The sequence below is a fragment of the Hesperophylax consimilis genome, chromosome 7 (assembly GCF_061612785.1).
Source record: "Hesperophylax consimilis isolate HC1 chromosome 7, BYU_Hcon_1.0, whole genome shotgun sequence".
In the NCBI taxonomy this organism is placed as follows: Eukaryota; Metazoa; Arthropoda; class Insecta; order Trichoptera; family Limnephilidae; genus Hesperophylax; species Hesperophylax consimilis.
Window position 1 is genome coordinate 22,679,066 of NC_142842.1, and position 22,031 is coordinate 22,701,096.

At 38.0% G+C, this 22,031-nt stretch overlaps 1 protein-coding gene across 7 annotated transcripts in view; it reads left to right on the top strand.

Moving 5' to 3' along the window:
• Window positions 1–10: 10 nt before the first annotated feature.
• The window catches only part of Mgtor (nuclear basket protein megator), a 33,990-nt gene continuing 11,969 nt past the window's right edge, over window positions 11–22,031 (top strand). For 2 of the 7 annotated variants that reach the window (XM_089633314.1, XM_089633316.1), the window contains exons 1-9: window positions 11–261; window positions 640–5,589; window positions 7,484–7,633; window positions 7,855–8,033; window positions 8,981–9,208; window positions 9,753–9,944; window positions 12,720–12,860; window positions 17,243–17,458; window positions 18,112–18,265. In XM_089633314.1, the coding sequence (XP_089489440.1) occupies window positions 60–261; window positions 640–5,589; window positions 7,484–7,633; window positions 7,855–8,033; window positions 8,981–9,208; window positions 9,753–9,944; window positions 12,720–12,860; window positions 17,243–17,458; window positions 18,112–18,265 (6,412 nt within the window). In that variant the 5' untranslated portion in view covers window positions 11–59. Of the gene's footprint in view, window positions 262–639; window positions 5,590–7,483; window positions 7,634–7,854; window positions 8,034–8,980; window positions 9,209–9,752; window positions 9,945–12,719; window positions 12,861–17,242; window positions 17,459–18,111; window positions 18,604–18,659; window positions 22,024–22,031 lie in introns of those variants that run through there. The other 5 variants (XR_016302399.1, XM_089633317.1, XM_089633315.1 and 2 more) reach the window with 5 other exon arrangements.

Sequence of the window (22,031 nt, forward strand, 5' to 3'; positions counted from 1 at the left end):
AGATAATTTTTGTTTTGCTGGTTTCGCTTGTTTCACATTTCCGCGTTTTCTAGTGAAATATGGCCGCCGAAGTTGGCGTGCCCGCCGAAATTATGGCGGAAAATGTTACAGATCTTAAACATTTACACAACCTGCTTTCGCCCGAAGAGTTATTGACTATTAAGAAACCTACTCTAGAGAAAATAGAATCCTACATTGACGTTAAATTCGAAGAATTTTTGACATCGAAGGCGCTGTTTGAAGCCGGCCGGAGGGAATCGGGTATTCAACTTTTATTAACCTCTTTTAACCATATCACATTAAATTTCTCGATAATTAGTATAACGAGTATCTTGTCTTCAAAAGTTTTCCATAAAAAATATATTTTCATCTCTTTGAATGATTAAAAACAATGTTAGTAAGTTCATACTCCTTGTATGCATTCAAAAAGCGTGACCGGTGTCAACGCGTATACATAACAATTTTTTAACGCTCCAAAGTTTTTTTAACCGTTAGCAATGGATTATCTAGATCAAAATTTGAGCTTTAGAATCGTAAATTATTGATAGTCACTTCATGGAATATAATTCTGCTGTTATCTATCTACAAGAAAATACATTTTGATATGGTGTCATTACTAACTGGGTGAAATGTTTTCAGCCGAGAAAACTGAGAAACTAGAGAACGAAGTGTGCGAGATCACATCTAACTATGAGCACAGCAAGGCCAGGCTGGATGCTGCGGAGCAAACGCTTCAGGAGCTAGAAGCTCAGCTGGCGCTCAGCAAGTCAGAGTTGAATCGGACCCAGGAGTCCTTGCACCGTGTGGAAACCGATGTGGAGGACTTCCGGCGGCAGAGGAACTCCGCTGTTGATGAGAGGGATGGGCTGAGTGAGATGCTGGAACGCAGGAACACAGAGCTGGAGCGGCTCCGTGGGGACCTATCTGACCTTACACAGCAGCTGGAGAAGGCCATCAACGAAAAGTGTGAGGCCCTTTGTCTCACCAATGAAATTCAAAACAAGGAAATTACGCTGAAATTTAAAGAACAACACATGGACCAGGAAAGAATCTTACTGAAAAATCAGATTCACACGCTAAATGAAGAACTCAGCCGTTGCAATGAGGAACTCCAGACTATCCGTTTTTCACAATCTAACCGGATACTCAGCCTAGAATCCCAGCTCCAAGAAAAGAGTGAAGCCCTGACTATTGCCGAAGATAACATTAATTTCCTGAATGAAACTAAGCGAACCCTCACTAACAAGAATGAAAAACTGACCCAGAAACTACTTGACCAACATGAAATGGAGGAAAGTATGTGCCAAAATTACAAGAAAGAAATCGAATCCAAAATAAAACTAGCGGAACTTTACAAAAGCATGCAGGATGATGCGGAATCTAAGACTGAGGAAGTCACCAACGGAATCACAGAGCTTCAGAAGATGCTCAATGAGGCTGTGGAGAAATATGGAGACCTGGAGACTAAATACAAACAGCTGGAGGCCGATCACGAGGAGATAGTGGAGAAGCGAAATGAGACCATCGCATCCCTCAAGCATGAACTGGAACGTGCCAATGACTTGCTGCAGGGAGCTAAGAATGAGAGCATCGCACAAGCCTTGGAGCACATGTCCCCCACAGCTGCAGTCACCAGTCGCCTGCTCCGCTCGGGCATGTCGCTCACACAGATATATACGCAGCTCTGCCATGTCACCGATGAGCTGTCTCGCGAGAAGGAAGAGAAGAAGAGGCTCTCGGAGGCCTTGACTAATGTGTACCACGAGCTCAGCGAGAAGGCTCCCATTCTGGAGGACCAGCAGATGCAGTATGAAGAAGCTATTCAGAATAATGCTGTCCTCACTCTCCAGCTAGACACACTTGTTATGGAAGGCAACCACATAAGAGATCAATATGCCGAAGCCAAGAGTGCCACTCTCCATTTCCAAAGGGAAAATGACAAACTCAAGAAGGACATCATTGACGTGTCCCGACAGGTTTGCTATTTGGTTAGAACTGTAGAATCAGTTAAAGGCCGCTTTGTCGGTACCGGAGACGAAGAGTACACTTCCCTTCCCGCTACTGTCAACGTCAACGAACACAACTCTTCCCGGGTTATCACCAAACACATGGTAACCTTTGATGACATCATGGAACTTCAGGCCAATAACGTGTTGCTCTTGAGGACCATCCGAGACTTGAGTGACACGCAAGAAGAGAATGAGAAACAGAAGGTGAAGTTTGAAGTAGATGAGCTACAATCCAAGTACGAAACCATTCAGAGCCGAGTTAAGGAACTTACGGAGGAGAGAGACAACCAGACTAAGATGGTGACCAACCTCATTCGGCAGAGAGATGTGTACAAGAAGCAGTACCAGGACCTGGCCAAGGGACATGGCCAACACGCCAATACGAATTTGGACAGTAGTGATACTTCTATGGATCTCAATGACTCCAGTAGCAAACCTAAGGTTTCCTCTCCAACTATTTCCACCCCCACTGAATTGGATTCTCTGAGAACGCAATTGGCGGAGATAAAGAGTCAGATGGAAAAGAAAGTGGAAGAATATAAAATATATAAGGAAGAAACGCTCACTAATCAAAAAATGCTGATGCAACAGATTGAAGATATGCGCAAGGAGCTGTCCAACATGTCTGGAACGTACAGCAAAACTGCGGCTCAACTGGAATTTACCACTGAAAAACATAAGGCAGTGCAATTGAATGTCACTACATACAAGAAACAAATATCTACTCTAGAACAGAAGTGTAATTCCTACAGTGCCACTATAGGAAAACATGAAGTTTCCATTAAACATCTGCGTGAGGAAGCTATGAATGCTAACAGCAAGTTATCTAAAGCCGAAGTAGTGCTGCAAAATTTACAACGCGAAAACAGTCATTTAAAGAACGCCGAGACAAGACTGCAGACGGAGAGGGATCTACTCAAACAAGAGAGACAAAGCCAGTCTGTGTTACTGAATAACTTGGAGCTCATTAAAGCCAGTTTGCAGAGGTCCGAGGGAGAAGGTCGCCTTAAGTTAGAGTCGAGGTTAGACGAAGCCAACAGAGAAATAAGTTCCTTGCGAAGATCTCTCCAGGAAGAACAGACCAGGTTCAGGGAATTGGCTTCCCATTTGGAAAAACAGACGGAGCATGCCAAATCAAGGATGGAGGAAGAAAAGTCTCAGGCTGACAAGCTAAGAGTGGAACTTTCCTCATTACGTGAAGAATTAACCAATAAGTCCACCCATATTGAAGAGATCAGTAAGAAATTTACTACGGCCATCAATCCCACTAGGATGGATGGAACCTTTGATTCTATCAAGAAACTTAAGGAAGTAGAGAGTCAGCTCACCACCAAACAGTCGGAAGTCAGCTATCTCCAGGAACAGATAGAAGTAAGCAAAGAGAGAATATTGCAGTATTGCAACATCAACGAAGAAGCCGAAGTTCAATTAAAATCTCTTCACGATCAGTTGGCGGAAGTCAAAACTACATCAGAGACTAAAATTAACGAGCTTCTTCAATCTGAGAACCTTTTGAAGGAGAAATGTTCAGAGCTAGAGGCAGAACTGTCCTTGCAGTCTGATGGTCAGCACGTCACCACCGTCACACTCAAGTCTGAACTCACCAAGGCCCAGGAGAACCTCAAGGCTGCTCTGCTGGAGGTGGCGGACAAGTGTGCCAGCTTGCAGGCTGCTGAGGGTGAAGTGGCGCGGTACGCACAGAGTGCGCAGGCCGCTGAAGAGAAGTATGCTCATGAGATGGTGCTTCATTCCAAGGACATCCAATCCCTCACAGAGCTGAAGGAACAGTTACTAAGCTTGCAGCAACAATTTGCTGAACTTAATAATGCCAAGGAACAAGCTTTATACAATCTTAGTGAGAGTAAGGTCGCGTGGGAAGGGCAGGAAAAAATGTTCAATGCAGAAAAAGAAGAAATTCAGACTCGTCTTTCAGATTTGAACCAACAAAATGCATTGCTACTTGATCAAATCCAGGCTCTGAGTACACAACTTGCTCTGGCGACTGTGGCCCGACAATCAGATCTCAATGAGTCCGGCAATGCCTCCATGGTGACAGATAGCTCCATGAACAGGTCCTTTAATGAGGATGAAGTCAAGTCCTCCGATAAACTGTTACAAATCATCAAATACCTGAGGAGGGAACGAGATATGACCATAGCTAAGTTTGATGATCTGCAAGCTGAGAACTTAAGGTTAAAATCACAGTTGGGAATAACTGAAAAGAAATTAGATGAAGCCAAACTCGCTCTTTTATCAGAAAGGGAAAATTCAGAATCAAATTCAGTGTCCCTTTCCAAACATTCAGAAATTCTCAGGAAGGTAGAAACCCTGAACGCCATTACTGACAGTAATAGAATTCTCCGTGAAGAGAGAGACAGCCTTGTCCAAAGGGTTAATCAATTATCAGAATCATCCGCTAAGTTGGAAGAAGCTTTAGCGCCTCTTCAAGAAAAAACTAAGGAGTTCTCGATGAAGATAGACACCCTCCAGTCTGAAAATATTTCCTTGAGAACAGAAGCCAACCGTTGGAGAACCAGGGTGAACGCTCTGGTGGAGAGAGCCAACAAAACTAGTCCCGAAGATTGGAAGAGGCTGCAGAATGAGAGAGAAACTTTGGCTAAAATGCTCACCACAGAGAAGGATAATGTGAAGAAGTTAAATGAAGAGTGTTCAAACATCAAAACGGAGAAGACTCGACTAGAAGAACAGATCAATAACCTCAACAGGCAGCATGTGGCACAGACTGAGGAATTCAAAAAGCAGGCCGAGGAGCTCAACAACCTCAGGAGAGATATTGCCAGGGTCACCCAAGAGCTTGGCGAAGCCAAATCTTCCCTTGCAGAGAAAACTGATGAAAACACCAAACTAACTGAAAACGTAGCCTCTAAAGAAACCATCCTGGCAGATATCCGTAATAAAGAAATACAGATTCGTAAAATTGCTAAGAAATATAAGTCACAATATGAAGACCTTTCTAAAGCTGTGGAAGAAGATAAAAAGAAGAATGCATTATTGGCCACAGAGGCTGCCATATCTTCCGAGTCAGTGGCAGAGGCTCGCAAGGAAATGGAGCAGAAGTTGGCCGACATAGAGAAGGCTCACTCGGAGAAACTTGCCCAGCTCAACGCTAATATTACTTCCTCCTTGGAGGAGAATGAGGCAATAAGGAAAGAAAATGAGTTGCTCAAAACAACTTCTGGAGACAAAGAAGAGAAGGCCAAGCAAGTCCTAAAACAAGCCAAGGTCAAGATCGTTCAGCTGCAAGAATCAAACGAAAACCTTTCCAAAGAGCTGACCGAGATCAAGGGGAAGATAGAATCTGAGGAACAGAATAAAGAAGAGAGCGACACTCGGTTTGGGTTGCTGACTTCCCAATATGAGTCTCGCCTGGCGCGGGCGGAGAAGGAGAAGTCTGAACTGGCGGTGGAGAAGCAGCGGGAACTGGACACCCTGCAGCAGAAGGTGAGCACCCTGCAGAGGCAGCTCAGTAGCCAGCAGGCAGCCAAGCCCTCCACCAGCTCCGGTCTGGGGGAGAAGCCAGCAGGAGAGACGCCCACCGCTAACATCAAACCCATGGCCGGTAAGTTCATTCAACACACACAATATTGTTTATAACACTACTAGTGGTTCCCACGTCTTTTTCGGGCGTCCTTGACTTGTTCCACTACTGTATACCACAATGTTACTGTTAAAAAACTACATTACATCGACTTTAATTCGACTTCGTATTACGGTGCAGAGAAATTGCGTTAAGTATTCCTTGGACATCCCCGACTTCTACCATTTAAACATCTCTAAACACTCCTGGCACTAATAACAACAAACTTTTTTTGAAATTTTTCTGCGTAGATATCAGTCGACTGCTTTTCGACTTTTGCGAGCACAGACGTATGCAGGCTGAATTTTTTCATATACTAAGATTAGAAACCAGTTTGGAATGCATTTTATAATATAAGACGATGTCCTGTGTGAACCAAAAAATTTTTTGGTTCCAAAATTATCATATGTTTCAAGCTGGAACCAAACATACACGATCACAAAATTTCATTGAAAGCGGTTGGGCGGTTTCTGAGGTTAGTGTGTATGAACATGGTGATATGTGATTTTTATATGTTAAGATTAACCCATTAGCCCAATTATTAAGCTCTGACATTGGCCCTCACCTCTGAATTGATTTTGTACCCAAATCTGCATTGGTGTGGTACATCTAATATCCTAACTTTTACAACATTATTTTAAATGTAGTATTTTCTTAAAATTTAATTACTTATGCAGCCTATCTATGTAAAAAATTGTAGTTTTTGCATTTTTCTTCATTGCTTAGAAAATGATTAGTTAAGCAGTGTGGGCAGATATTATTGTATCGAAGAAATATGATCTTGCATTCTTCTTTTCAATTTTGTTTCTTATTCCTAGAAATTATATTTTTTCAGCTTCTGCAGTGTTCGTGGAATTAATGTCCTGATTCCGTGATAGGTGTTGTTATAATATTTTGTGTTATAATAAATAAAACTTAATTGTACTATTTACGAGATTGTTAAATTATTGGAAGCGTTCTCGCTTCAACAAGATAAAACATATTAACATTTACCTTGGCCATTCTCTCGACTTCTGCTTACCGGCAGCCATTTTGTAGACTCTCGGGTTGGGTTCAGGCAATCTCCTAAGGAATCATTTACAGATGTATTACCGATGTAGTATTTATTGAAGACAATAGATGTGCATATTATTACGGGGTAATCTTAAACCTATTGCATGGAACAATACTAGACTGGAAGTTACGGGCTCTGTGATTATTTTAAAGGAACCATCTATAGAAAGCGCTTCCGGCGTGGAATTGACGGGACGCTCTGGTGACTGTTCTAGTCTCGACTTGATGTTCTCGGTATTCATAGTGTGGTTCTATCCCTCCAGAGGTAGAGTAAATCTGCAATAACACTGCGCTCGGCCTCGTGTGAGCTGCACGCTTCTGTCTGTCGGGCTCTCAGAACTGAAGTGGCGTGCAGCCGGTCTTTCTGCATCCCCTCCCATCTGTTTCTCCCTCCTATTTCTTCTTCCGACTCTCGCTTTCCCATTCCTTTCATGGGCATAATTCTGCATGAGCGCTCATCCCCTCTCCCGCGTCGATCGCACCTTATGAGGTAATCTTTCTGTTTGCACGTGAACAAGGCATGGTTCTACACTGTATTGATCGATGTAGGGATGTTTGATTAACGGAGGATATGCGCAACTCATAACACTGCTCAATAGTTGAACACTGGGTCAACAAAATGTCTGAATATATTATTATAGTTGCAAATGTTTTCATACACTTGATTTTTCTCTTTTGACGGCTTAATTATTTATTTGCTAGTTGGGAATGTGCGTTGTTTGTAAGTGGACTGTCTGGATGAAGCTAATGAGCAAGGAGTGTGTACTATGACAGAGTGTGTTTGTGTGTGGACTAGTTAGTTAACGATATATGTTGGTTGCAGCTCACTCAGCCAGTGTATCGGGCGTGGTGTCGCAGCAGCGTCGCGCCGCCGGGGAGACACCCTTCGCCTCCATTCGCCCCATGGCATCGCACGCCACGCGCACAGCCGCCGTGCTGCCCACCAGCGCCCAGCAGCCCCCGCACACCACAGGTACATCCTCACTCATTACAGCTCATTCTTTACTAAGGCGAAACTTGGCCCCTTTCAGTTTTTGATCAATTTTTAAATTGGAATTTGATCAAAACTTGATATGTGCTTAGTTTTTGGACTTTTTGGGTTTTTTTTTTTAATGTTATATAATTTTTCCTTTGAACCATCTTGGTGTTGCTATTGAAATATAATTTATTGTACTCTATCTACACGGTGAACAGTGTGCGTCGTGATTCCAGGCGGTGCGTCCGGGGATTGTGCCATGTCCACCTCACCCAGCAGTTCTCACCACACCACGGAGTACATGCCCGCAAGCTCCTCAGCCCGCCATCTGCCACACCACCCCCGCCACCCCGTCCACCCTGCACCCCCAGGCCCCCCCGGCCCCGAGTCCACACAGGTAACGCACCCAACTTAGTTTTCTTTTCTTTATTTGTGATGCTTACAACTACACTAATATTCATTTTGGAAAAGCTAGGCATCTGCAATAGGCTATCAACTTTCTGCCTACAGAGTACTCTAAGCTACTTTGGATACGTTGCTTGCCAAACTGAGAACTCAAATCTGGGACACTCGCCGGTCATGGTCCTCGGCAAAGTGTTTGGCAGGAGAAGCAGAGGAAGATCACCAATGCTTTGGAGTGATCAAGTATCACAGGCGTCTGGAACCTCTGTGTCTTTGGCTAGCAGGCGAGTGAAGGAGCCTTGTCCACCATGGGAATTGGAGCGGGGAAACGTGATGATCTCTTAACTCATGTGATAAACAGCAACCAGTACCAGCACTTGAGACTGGGAGCAGGCGACGGTGCGAGCCATGGTAAAGGAAGGCGAGATTGATTATCTTTGTTCTTTTCCTAGAAAATGCTGATGTCTTCTCGTTAATTCAATCTTTCCTTTACTTTGGCTTTGGGATGTTTTCATGAATTGTTCAGAACTCGTTGTAATCAATTCTTAGGACCGATTGTTTCACAGAATTTGAACAATTCATCAAATTTCAAAGCTAAAATTCTAGTTCTGTGAAAGTTCTCTTATTATTTCATAATGGGACAGTTGATGAATTTTTGAATTCTGTAAATCCTTCATGAAATACAGTAAACCTTATATGTATAATAATATGGAATAAATTAGGACATTTTGCAATGTAAATATTCAATTGACTGAAAAATCAATACTTCTCACATTATTTTTGTTTCACCGTAATAGAAAAGAAAACGGATTGATTCGCTTTTCATTAAACTCAAGAGTAACATAAAATTTCACAATTCGTTAGCTGGTCCTTAGCGTGCGCTACAATAATTACCTTAAAACACTGGTATTTTATAACCATATTGTTTGGTTGGTTTTTCAGGACATGGAATCGGAGGTGGTGGGAGGAGCGGAAGCGGGCGGCTTGCCATCGCAGATCAGCACGCAGCCGGCCTCCACCGCCACCAGCGGGCCGCAGCAGGCTGTGGCGCTAGTGATGCCGCGCATGGAACCCCCGGCACCCGCTCCACACTCACACTCCGACAGCAGTAGCAGCAGCACTGTGCAACTGCCGCACACCCTGCATCCACACACGCACGCTCACCAACAGGTAGGCCACAATGGATTGCCGACACCAACCCTGCTATGGCATGGAACTGACAGGAAGGATGAACGTGTTGGAAATGCTGTAGAAATGAAATCCCTGTGGCATTTATTGATATAACCTAATAAGACTGTATTCAAACTGGAGATTCAGAAATAATAAAAGGCTGATTTAAGCATAATTAGTAAGTTTTAAAAAAGGATGCTTAGATGGTTTGGGCATGTAGAGCGGATGACCGAAGAAAGGAGTGTAAGGAGAATATATGATGCAAAAGTTAATTGTAAAAGAAGTAATGGCACAATCAAGTAAATTGAATACACGAGCCGTGGCATGTCAAGAGTATGTATCCGAATGAAGCGAGGAATTGTGTGACGCTCCATCCTTTCTGCCTACCCTTGCAGAAAAACAGCCTGATGGTTAGTGAGTTAGTTCGGATTACCGAGGTGCTCCCTTGAGGTGATATTTCATAAAAATGGCTATAAAATTTGCTACAACCTTATTGTTATTACCATAGATCATAATTTATACTCATGCGCATTGTGTTTCCTAGCAACAGGCTTCCAGTTCATCTAGCGCCAACAGCTCCAGCTCTGCGGTGACCACCTCTCTGGGCCCGTCGGTGGCCGCAAGCAGTGCCGGCGGTCCCAGCGCCAGCGGGGCTGTCGTGGAGGGCCGAGGAGCCCTGAAGAGGCCCCGGCCTGCGCACACCCTGAAGCCACAGCCCAAACGCCCCAGAGTTCAGGTGAATATGAATCATTTTGATTTGATACTCATTTTTTTTACATTAACCCTGGGAAATAATTTCCTTCAGGGTCTTGGCGATGGCAATGTGTGGAGGGTCTTTTTGAGGAAAGGAAGGAGTGAACCATGTTGTAGGAGGGAGAAAACAGAAGCCAGCAAATCATTCCATAGCTGAGCTGTTGAACTCAAGAGAGTGTCGTAGAAATGACCCATTCTCATGTGATTATGTGACTAGGGAAATTAATATTTTAAAATTACTTATAATCGATTTTGCATTCTCTGTCCTTTTTTGTTCAAATACACCCAAAGAACATTTAAATGTAATGATAGGTTAGAAAGGGCTTTCGAAAAGGAACAGCTCTCCATAACTATAGCAAATACACCCAAAGAACATTTAAATGCAAAGATGGGTTAGAAAGAGCTTTCGAAAAGGAACAGTTCTCCATTACTATAGTAAATACATTTATACGTAATTAGCTGAGTAAAAACTATACTCACTGTTAAGCATTTATGTTTTATACATTGTATAAAAATATTACACAAAACGCACAAAGAAATCTGACTGATGACGGGCGGGCATAGACGCATTCCACAGGCAACTTGTAAGTGTTGCGTTCCTAAAAATGAATTCCTATCGAATTCTCTGGAATGATTGCCCGATTTGGCGGGGAACACTGAAACGGATTATTCAAATATAACAGAAGTTTTTTTGGTGTTGAAACAACCCAATTTGCATTTGAATAAAATCGACATGAAGATTTTCTTGCATTCAAATAGAACATGGGAATCTAAACAATTGTTCAGTTTTTCCGAAACAACTGGCCCTTAATCCACTTACATTGAAAGAGGTTAACTTATGTGTCCCTAACAAGTATACTCGTGGGAGATCCCATGCACTCTTTTATACTCCGAAAATGAGGATTTCTGTCTATCAGAATTCGCCAATCAACAGAGGGACTCAACTGCTTAACGATTCTGCATTGACCACTTACGGACAGTTTAGCAACTATCTTTTGACGCATGTCACAAAATAGTAAAATTTTCCCTTAAGCTTTTATTCTTACATGTATCTCAAAACTTGTAAACTTCTCCGTAATATATTGGTGTATACCTGTTTCATGGAGAACAATAAAAAATAAATAAAATCGCTGGGACTGCTAAAACCTGCTTAGCATGAATTTCATTTCAATTTACCAACAATTAATTGTAGCTGACAAAGTAGTCCCATATTATTATTTCAATGAATCGGAGAAATCCCTGCGCAGATTCTCCAATGGCTGCTGTCCTCCGCCATTCACTCCCAATCCTCCGTCCTTCCCGTCCTGCCCCAATCCTCCTCCATGTAGTCTATCCACCTATCCCTCGGTCTGCCTCTGAGTCGTTTCCACTGGGGCAACTGCTTGATCATGACTTTGGGTGTCCTATCATCTGACATTCTTTCCACATGAGCAGCCCGTCGCGGTCTTTGGGACTATGCTCTATACCACTCCAGACATGTAGATTTACGGATGTTTAGTTTTCGATTCCGCTATTTGATTTAATTAATATCGTATCTCCAAGTAATCATATGAAAATATATTAATTGCTTACTGCGGTTTAAAGCCAACGAATCCACCGAGATTTCCTCATTTTTGGGTTTTATAAAAATATTATAGAAAATTGTTAAATTTATAATGCATAAAAATCACTTACCTTAATTTGGGTAGTTATCGCTTCGGTGATAAATATCAAACAACACTATATTTCTTGATCTCAAAAACAGTAAAAATGAAGAAATTAAACTTTAAACAGCTCTATTGCAAAACTACAAATTTGCACATCCAACATTGTTTTCCGGGACCATCGATTTGTTTTACGTTCCGTTTAAAGATGGTTGCCATTTTAATTGCATGATCTTTTTCAAATGTGCAATCGATTTTTTTCTTATTTGCGCTTTAAGAATATTTTGGTACCTTTTTTTTAAAATTTAAAATTAGAAACACACTTGTTTGTACACAAGGTCTACTGTTGTACTGTGTGTATGTGTTTAACCCATTGGCCTCAAACGACGCCGTCCCGGCGTGTGTACGGCGATGTGTCTTAAAATCAAACGACGCCGTCCCGGCGGGTCTGATGTCTGTCGGCTTAAAAACGAAAAAGGGATACATTATTGACATCTGTGTTTAAAATTTTAAATGCCAATCGCTCTATAGATAATTAAGCATTTATTTCGTAGTAATTGACTGGACTTCGCTGGTAAAATTTTTCCTGATATTTACGATTGAAATTTTGTTATACTTAAGCTTCATTGAATTTTTTCAAAATGGCGTGTGGTTCGGGAATTGACAAGCTTGTTCGTAAAACGCATGGTGGGCTGCTAACAAGAGCCCATATGGCAACAAATATATATTATGGTTATAAGTATAATTTTTTCCAATCCAATTTTTAAAAAATGATGAAAAAAAATTGGTTTTTGAAAAAAAAAATTTCATATCCTCGTTTAATCATATTATTATTATTTTTTTTAAACAATGCATATATTTTTTACATACCTTAATTCAATGAACAAGTAAATTAAAAAAGATCGTTTCGTTTGCATGTTTAGTTTAAAAGTTATGTAAGATTTAGTACACCACTGCACTTAAAACTTTTGGTACAAAATTAATTCGGATGTGAAGGACAATTTTTTAGCCAAACAATTCGGAAGCCAATGGGTTAATATGTTTGTGTATTAATGACTTTAATTGTTTATAAATTGAAATGCCAATAACAAATGATTTATTGTTGTTATGTCCAGCAGGGCTTCCAGCAAGGCCAGGTGACTGAGTCAGAGGTGGAGTACCAGGTGCCCACCTCCTCACAGCGGGACCAAGAGGACGACGGAGTCATTGTAGTGGACTCCGAGGATGAAGAAGCGCAGTATGCCGACAACTATCAGGTATGTTTACAAAATTGCTCTGTACAAATGAATTGTCATTATTATCAGTCTCCCTTTATATTTCCCTGGTTTATCTCTTTGATCTGGTTTATCTCTGTAATTCTTCTTCATTTCTCAAAAGAATGGGCTGTTTCTAAAAGTCATCGTCGTCAATCAAAATCATCCTCATGGCTGGATATTTGCAGAGGAATAGTTAATGTGATTCTTTGCCCTTTATATGCATCTGATCTACCATACACTGCAGTCAATTGAAGCATTGGGTGGAAAAGGGCATTATCGGCCTAGTGCCATTTATTCTGTTATTAGCTCGAACAATAGTCTGTTCCTTGTTTTACCGCCTGACAAAAATTCATTTCAATCTGACATACATAGGTGTCTCTGTGCATATTTAAATAGATTAGTGTTGTACGCTGTTTCTCGTCCTCCCGGTCCACCCAAAAACTTCTGTCGTGCCGATTGAAAGTCAACTTGTCATTTCTTGCCATGTTTTTTTAAATGTCAAAAAATAATATTTCCTAAGGTTTTTTTTTAAATTTTTTATTTATATTGTATACTTATTTATTTTCATTCCAATGAAGTAATATTATTTCTAATACTTAAATACTGTTTTTTTACAGACAACATCATAAAATCATTGATGGATGAAAAAAGAGCAAAGTACCCATGTGCAATAAAATGCATTTTTTTTAAATATATTTTTTTTTTTTACTATTGTCACGGGTACTAGTGGTATAGTAGGTAAAGAGCATGATTATCTCATTCAAAGGGATTGTGGGGAAGTGAATTCACGAATAAAAAATTACTCACTTGTTCTCAAACAATACAACTTGAGTATATTACATTGAAGAATACATATAACCGAAATATTTGTAACTACAAAAGGCAAGAGAGAGAGTGCAAATCTTATCGAAAGAATCTCATGTTAATATAGTATATTAAGGAAAAGTGAAATACTAGAATTGATAGGACTTCAATGAGTAAATAAAATATTTTAAAAAATCTCCATTTTGATCCAAACGTCCTTCCTGCATCACACTCTTCAGCAGCAGCGTCCTTCATTACATCTACAGAAGTATCTTCCCAGTGCATTTAATTAGTTTAATGCATATTTACAAGTAAGATTGCTAGAAAGTCCAAAGCCCACCTAAGAAGATAATGTATAAGATGATGCATGAATGTGAATAATCCTATATGTGCACACACCGCGCTCCCCTGTCCGAGGCAGTTCCCCCACCATTTGAACTAGAAAGTATTTCTTATAGGTCTGATACTTTATTTTTGTCTAGGCTTTTGGTTAAAAAGTTTTATCAAAAAAATACTTGATTATTTAGAAAGCCAAGATGTGCTCTACTCGCAGTATTTAATTAAAGCATTTATGGTATAGGTTTCTAAGCGATCTCATTTTCAATTCAAAAAACATGATTTTGCAAGTTTTTGTATTACTTTGCATTTATTTAATTAGAGAAATATATGTATCATATCAATATAATTTTAAAACAAGCAGTGATTCCAGATGAAATTAAAAGTAGTATCATTAGACCGATTTACAAAGGCGGCAAACATACAGATGTACAAAATTATAGGCCAATTAGCATTTTGCCAGCCCTAGAAAAAATACTTGAAAAATACATTTCTACAAAACTTAACAAATATTTAGAATCCTTCTCCTTGCTAGATCCCAACCAGTATGGTTTTCAAAAGAAAAAAAGTACGGAAATGTTGCTTCAGGAATTTTCAAATCACGTAAATCATGAATTAAATTTTAAAAAACATGTGTTGGTTTTATTCATAGATAACTCGAAGGCGTTTGATACCATTGATAAAAATAAACTTTTAGAAACAATGGATGCAATAGGAATACGAGGAAAGCTACTAGTTTTGTTAAAAAAATTATTATCGGATCGACAAATAACAGTAAAAATTCTAAAAAAATTTAGCAAAATAAAATATATTTCAACAGGTGTTGCACAGGGGTCAATTTTAGGGCCAACCCTGTATATTATATACGTCTCAATTATGAGTAAATTGTTTTCTTTCGTTAAACATTTTGTGTACGCAGACGATACGGCACTCGTAATATCACACGAGGATTTGATTACTGCAATGAACCTTATGCAGCTTGATTTTATTGCTCTCCTAAAATGGTCTCATGACGCGGGTCTCATAATAAATGCCAAAAAAACTAAAATTATGCACATAAGATACAATTTAATTAATTTACACGCCAGATACAATTTAATCCCTTCGTTATATACACATACTTTTGACTGCTTACATAGGAATGTTGCACAGCCCTGTTCATGTGAAACCATTGATTTTGTCAAAAATTATGTATATTTGGGTGTTACTATTGACTGCCCCATGAAATGGGATGTACACATTACTAATGTTTGTAAACGTCTACGGTCTATTGTGGGTAGAATTTATAAAATAAAATATTTTGTGCCTATAAGTACTTTAAAATTAATCTACCTATCTCTGGCTGAATCCACAATCCGTTATGGAATCACTTCTTGGGGACATTCTTGTAAAACTAATATAAGTTATATCCAAACAGTACAAAACTCCCTTACAAAATTGTTAATCTATAAATATACCAATGCACACAGAAGCGACACTAAATTAATATACAAGTCTCTGAATGTTTTACCTGTCAGAGGATTATTGTTTTATAATATTGTAGGTCAACATCTTATATTGCCTGATTCCTTGTATAGGGAAAGAGTTTTCCATAAACATAATACAAGATTCACCCAAAATGAAGGATTGGTGGTCCCGAAATGTACCAATAAATACGGTGAAAGAACCCTAAACTTTATTGTACCCAGAATATTTAATAAACTACCAATGACAATTAAAAATATAAACGTTTTTACAGCCAAAGTCAAATATAATCTAAGGAAATGGCTATTAGATACTGAGGATCTATATTGATGCACTACTGAAGACCTTGTTTTCCTAATTGGAATTCACATTCTAGGGAAATGGAAAATCGTTATAAATTTGTATTACCTTATGTATATTAAAACCATAGAAGTACTTGTTGATTATATTCATTTGTTCATATTAAATTCATTTGTGCTTGTGTTGTTATATGAGGCTTATACTGCTTCTTACATATTTATACAATTCTGTAATTTAACCAACTTATCATTTATTGTTAATTTATCATCAACATTATACATACTGTTTACCATTGTACCATGTTATTGCAAAAATGTTGTCATTATGTACCTGCTGACAAACTACATAAGTAGTTTAGCAGGTTTGAATGTTAATAAATAAAAAAATAAAAAATTTAAAAAATCAAAAACAGTAAAAATACCAAAATGAAACTTTAAACAGCTCTACTGCAAAACTACAAATTTGAACATTTTGAACATTTGAACAAATTTGAAATATAAAAATACACATAGAAATAGAAAAGTTATAAATACAGTAAAAATAATCTTATTCGGGATACAACAGTTATTAGATAAAAGGTAGTTATGTAGATATTGTGGACATTCATAAGATTATAAATACTGCCATAACACTTTTACAGCCTTATTAATAAACGTGGTGAAAATTTTAGACAATTGATAAACATTTGTGTATGTGAAAATGTTACTGCTAAAAACGTAAAATCGAAACTGACATAAAATAGTTTGCGGAAACATAATATATACATTGTTTATACGAGCCAGATCAAATTTTGGAATATTTCCAATGTTTTTTAAATGTGCTATATTATATATCTTCTTTTTGAAAATATCGAAAGCAAATATTATTTTATAAAATACATAAAACTATCTTTTAATTATATAATATATTTTTACTCCAAATGTAAGAAAATTGTAAAAAAATACATAATAAACTTTTAAAAACACATTCCTTTTATTTTGGGAATTTGCAAGATAACTGACACTTCACTTTTTATCTCATGTATACAATAAAAAATTATAATTATAATTGTCAGAGGATTCATTGTTTGAAAAAACATTGATTTCTAGAATTTTTGTTTACCTGCACAAGAGAATAAGGAATTTATGGTATTAAAAAAAACCACTTCTAATTGATTTTTTTATTAGGTAACAGTCGAGATTATTAAAAAATAATTTGACTGAAATTGAAAATGAAATGAATTTTTGGTAATTTCATGTATGTGTCAGCGCAAAGTGAAAGCATGCTAGCTCTTTCAGAGCACAGTTGAAGACATTTTAATTAGTATCAAATGGAATCTGAGCTTGTATAGTCTTTATTCAATGTGTAACTAAAACACCATTTAACGGTTGGGAAGTGCTTTGTTTATTAGTAAGGCTGTTAGTCATTTGCTGAGCAGAGTTGAATCCAATTGTTTGTATCCCATGAGTTGATAGAGAGTTGAATGTTGTTTGTTTCAGGAGCAGGAGATGTACGAAGAGGAGGAGGAAGCTGAGGACGAGGAGGAGGACGATGACGAGGAGGAGGCGGGGGAGGGAGCCGATGAGGAGGTGGAGGAAGAAGAGGAGGGGGAGGGGGAGGTGGCCGAAGAGGAGGAGGAGGACGGCGAGGGAGAAGCGGGTGGGGAGGGAGTGCCGCACCACAGTGAGGTGGAGCTCAGCGAGGAGGCCTCGCAGGTCAGTACAGTCATAAAACACCTAACCTAACTTCATGTTCTGTTTTGTCACTGTCCTATTTTATCATTTTTACCAGAAACTGGGATTTTTTTTTTTTGATTTTTACTATTGGATTTCATCTTGGTTAAGTAGAATAAATGTGCAAAAAATCAGCTGAAAAACCTGTAGCCAAATGTACTTTTTGAAAATTGTATTGTGTCTTAGCAGATAATGCGTTTATATATTTATAATACTAGTATATAATCTACCATATGTAGTTTCCCCAGATTAGCTAGTTATATCAGAGAAATTTCACTGTATTACCCAAATTCAGTTAAACCATTTGAAAAAATGTAGAAAACATTTTGCAAATAAAGCCAAAGATCTGACATTCTTACATTATGTTTTACAACATGTACAATCTTTGCTACGGAAACGTATTTAAAAAAATAAAAATTGTTTCTAAAAAATGTTTAAAAAGTGTATGATTAAATGAGTCTGAAAAGTATGACATTTTGAAATCTGTCTGTACAGTCCATTTTTACTCTAGCGTTGATTTGATTTTTGTATTTTTTTTTGGTCATTCTTGGTTTTACTGCATATTTTAGGCATTTTTGGTACGTTTATTTTTAATGCATATTATCCGATGCTAACAATGTTTTTATTTTTTCCAGGAGCTCCCTGCCCAGTCAGGCGGAGAATCCGAAGTGGTTGGTGGCAGCAGCGACGCCGGCGTGAGTGCAGCGCCCGCTGCCCCTGCGCCCCCCGCTCCCTCACCTTCTGCAGCCGATGGGCCACAGATCCAGGCCGTGACCAGCGGTACCCAAGGTTAACTCATGTTGCTCACTGACAGTCCTTAGATTCTTTGGGACCCGAGGTTAACAGATACATCTAACTCATGTTGATTAACCTATGGTTAACGGAAACAGTTGCTCGTTGACACTCAATACATTATTTTGATACCCTAGGATAACAAACACAGTCGGCTCATTTGCTCAGTGATAGTCAATAGATTAGTTTGGGGCCCAAGGTTAACAGAAACATCTAACTCAAGTTACAGCCAACTCATCTTGCTCGGAACCCAAGGTTAACAGACGCAGCTAATTCATGTTGTTCGGAACCCAAGGCTAACAGACACAGCTATATCATGTTACTCAGAACCCAAGGTTAACAGAAACATCTAACTCAAGTTACAGCCAACTCATCTTGCTCGGAACCCAAGGTTAACAGACGCAGCTAATTCATGCTGTTCGGAACCCAAGGCTAACAGACACAGCTATATCATGTTACTCAGAACCCAAGGTTAACAGACACAGCTAACTTATTTTGCTCAGAACCCAAGGTACAATATTTTGGGACCCGAGAAAACAAACACAACTAGCTCATGTTGTTCATTGATACTCAATTGGTTAGTTTGGAAGCCAAGGTTAACAGAAAAAGCTAAATCATGTTGGTCATAGACTCAATATGTATGTATATGTTATGTATACGACAGATACAATGTGCAAAGAGTTTACATAATATGGCAGGCAACAAGTAAGCCCCAACCTGTTTTGTAGTTTAAAAGAAAACTTTATATATTTCTATAAAACAATGATGATGACTTATTTTCACTTCTTTGAAATTTTTTTATTAGCCATTTATGTGCTGGAACCAAAATCTTTTCCAAATTTAGATTAAAATTTATGTTTATATTTTTAATAGACCCAACATTTTGCACGATGCTTGCCCCATGGGTATAATATTGTTTTTTTCTATTATTAATATTCCTGTTGAAAGTGAATCCTGGAAATTATTATTCTAAATTTATAGTTATCTGAGATTGTCAACTGACCAGCCGAATATTGCAGTCTGCGTGGTTCCGCCATTGCAAGCTCCGTTGTAACCTCTTTCCGTTGCATGTGAAGTTTGTGAAAGAGAGGTTGCAACGAAACTATGAGCGGTATGCCTTTATTTAACTAATGGTTGCGTACTGCACACCCCACCGAGAGTTAATCAGACCTGAGCTTGTTTTCAGCTGAACTTTGTAGAATGGTGCATATATCCAAGTACTTTCATTTTTAGAATGTGTGATATACAAATACATTTGTCAAATTATAATTTGTGTAACAAGATGTATATTTTTTTTTTACTTTATGATTCAAATTTTGTTTGTCCTTTTGTCTTTTGTCCCCCACGATTGTTTGCATAGTATTTATAATAACTGAAACATTCTTTTAAATAAGTTTTTCTTTATGAAAGATAATGTTAGGTTTAAGATATGGACTATACGAACAATCCTTTTACATCTTGGCTTAGTTTAATATTAAGTATATTCCATAACCTGCAACTACACAGTACTGATTTTGTATGCAATACTTATATTTTATACTCAAAGGTTGCCAAGTTTTGAACAATATGTTTTTTTTGTTTTAAATGGAAGTAAAGTTGCGTTCGTTTGGATTATTGTTGAATTGATGCAAACATCTATTGGCCAAAATTTCTTGAGACTACGGAACGGATTATTGTGCATTAAATAACTACTAATAATAGTGGAAAATGTGCACAAAAAATAAAGTATCAATAATAATTTTTATTTCTTTGTACTTGCACAATAAAAAATACCCTATAATATTAATAATACGTCCAACTCCAGTGAAATAGTTGCAATATCAACAACTCTAGCCGCTAGAGGTAGCTAGTGTAGCATGTTGACTTTGACATTCCTTTCAATGGTGGCAAATTGAATGTATTTAGAATTTGGTGGCGATGTTTTGCGCTTTCTAATTTGTGTTTTGATCAATTTTGATTAAAAAAATATTTAAATGTTTAAAAAAGTGGGTTCCGTGGTTCAGTTTATGAACAAACAGCAAAAACACTCCCAAGTCGTTTTTTAAGATGCCAAAAAACGCTGACAGGTTATAGTTAGGGAAATGATTACATTAGATCATTGTTCTTGATTACGTAAAACTTGGATTAAACCATGAAAATATAATTATAAAAAAATTAAGGTTATTTCAGCAAAGCTGTGTTAGTCCATGTACCATTCTGTGTTCAAATTGATTTTATAATCATCGTCAATGTTGATGTTCAAAACACATTTTTATATTTTTTTTATGTGACACTTCACAAGAGCGCCCCTGTCTGTACAGTGTAAAGGCAGGGGAGCTATGTCGCCACCCGGTTGGGCAACCTTGTGAGGCGGGTTAAGGTTAGGGGCTGTAGGAAATGATTTATTAATGCGGGTCTTGAAGAGGCCCGAATTATATGAAGGAGGAAAAACAGAATTTTATATGTGTTTTGAATTATCGAATATATTAAATATATTGATATATAATATCAATAAATTACAAATTTTTTAAAGGTTCATATTATTAAATATATATATATTAATATCTTTTTGTAAAATGCTCACAATTATAAGTATTATATTACCATAAAGACAGATTTAATAGCCGCTTGAATATTTTCTTAATATATGAGCAAAAAAAGAAGTAAGGTCGTATGTGGGATAACTAATTTAAAAAAAAAACCGACTTCTAAATATAAAAAGTATGAGAGAAAACCAAGGCGCACAACTCATGCCGTTAGGAGTTGATAGTGTAGCAGGTTGCCATCAGAATGTATGGGAAACGTCGGAAGTTATTATTAATATTATAAAGTATTTGACAATAATCAATGCCTTCTGCTGTGACTGGACGGACACTACTTGAAGTTGGGCACAATGTTTTAGGAAGCAGCTCTCTAGTAAATTTCTACTCGATCCAATATTTAGTCAGTGGCAATTTCTTCTGTAGCAAATAGGTTTATTTGATACTTGGCCTCTTTGCAACCTTTTTCTACTCTTCCATTGGGTGTGTTGAGCTTGATCTGACTAAATTTACTACATTACGTGTCAAATGCAGCTAATATTTTGAATAAGATTTGTGATACAGTTGAAGGGTTTGTGTTTAGTTTAGGTTCTTTGTGCACCTTGAGAAGTTTTGGCAGATTTGATGTTCTTTGTTTGATCGTTATATCGTTATGTCTTATTTAATCCGTGTAAAATGTCCCATGAGCTGTTTTCCAGTTTAAAAGTTTATTTCAGTTATAAACCAATGAGACGGGTAAATCTTTATGTTTAAAAATAAAATAATCCTTTTTATTCTATTTGATTTGTAATGAAACAATCCATGATATTTTTGGTTGTAACTGGATTAAAACTGAGGTGTTGGAGGTTTGCATGAATCTTTGCTCGATATTTACTTTTTATCCCAAATCATCTTTATTATTTTATTCGTTATTACTTCAATGTTGAACAATATAACTTAATATTGGCTTTATCCATTTTGGATCAGCACCAAACATTCTGAGTCGTGGCTCATGGGACATTTTTATAATTATATTTGTAAACCATAATTTTTCACAATGGACTTGCTTGTTCATATTATATTGGAAACAACTAGCTCAAGCTTTCCATTTGTTTATATCTCAATAGTCAATAAATATAAGTATAATGGACAGTATGTAGTTAATGTATGTTCCATAAGAGTTCCTTATACCCATGTATTATGTAAGAAAATATCGTTTATCTAATAAAGTTCAACATTGAAATATAACGCTTAGTTCTTTTGAC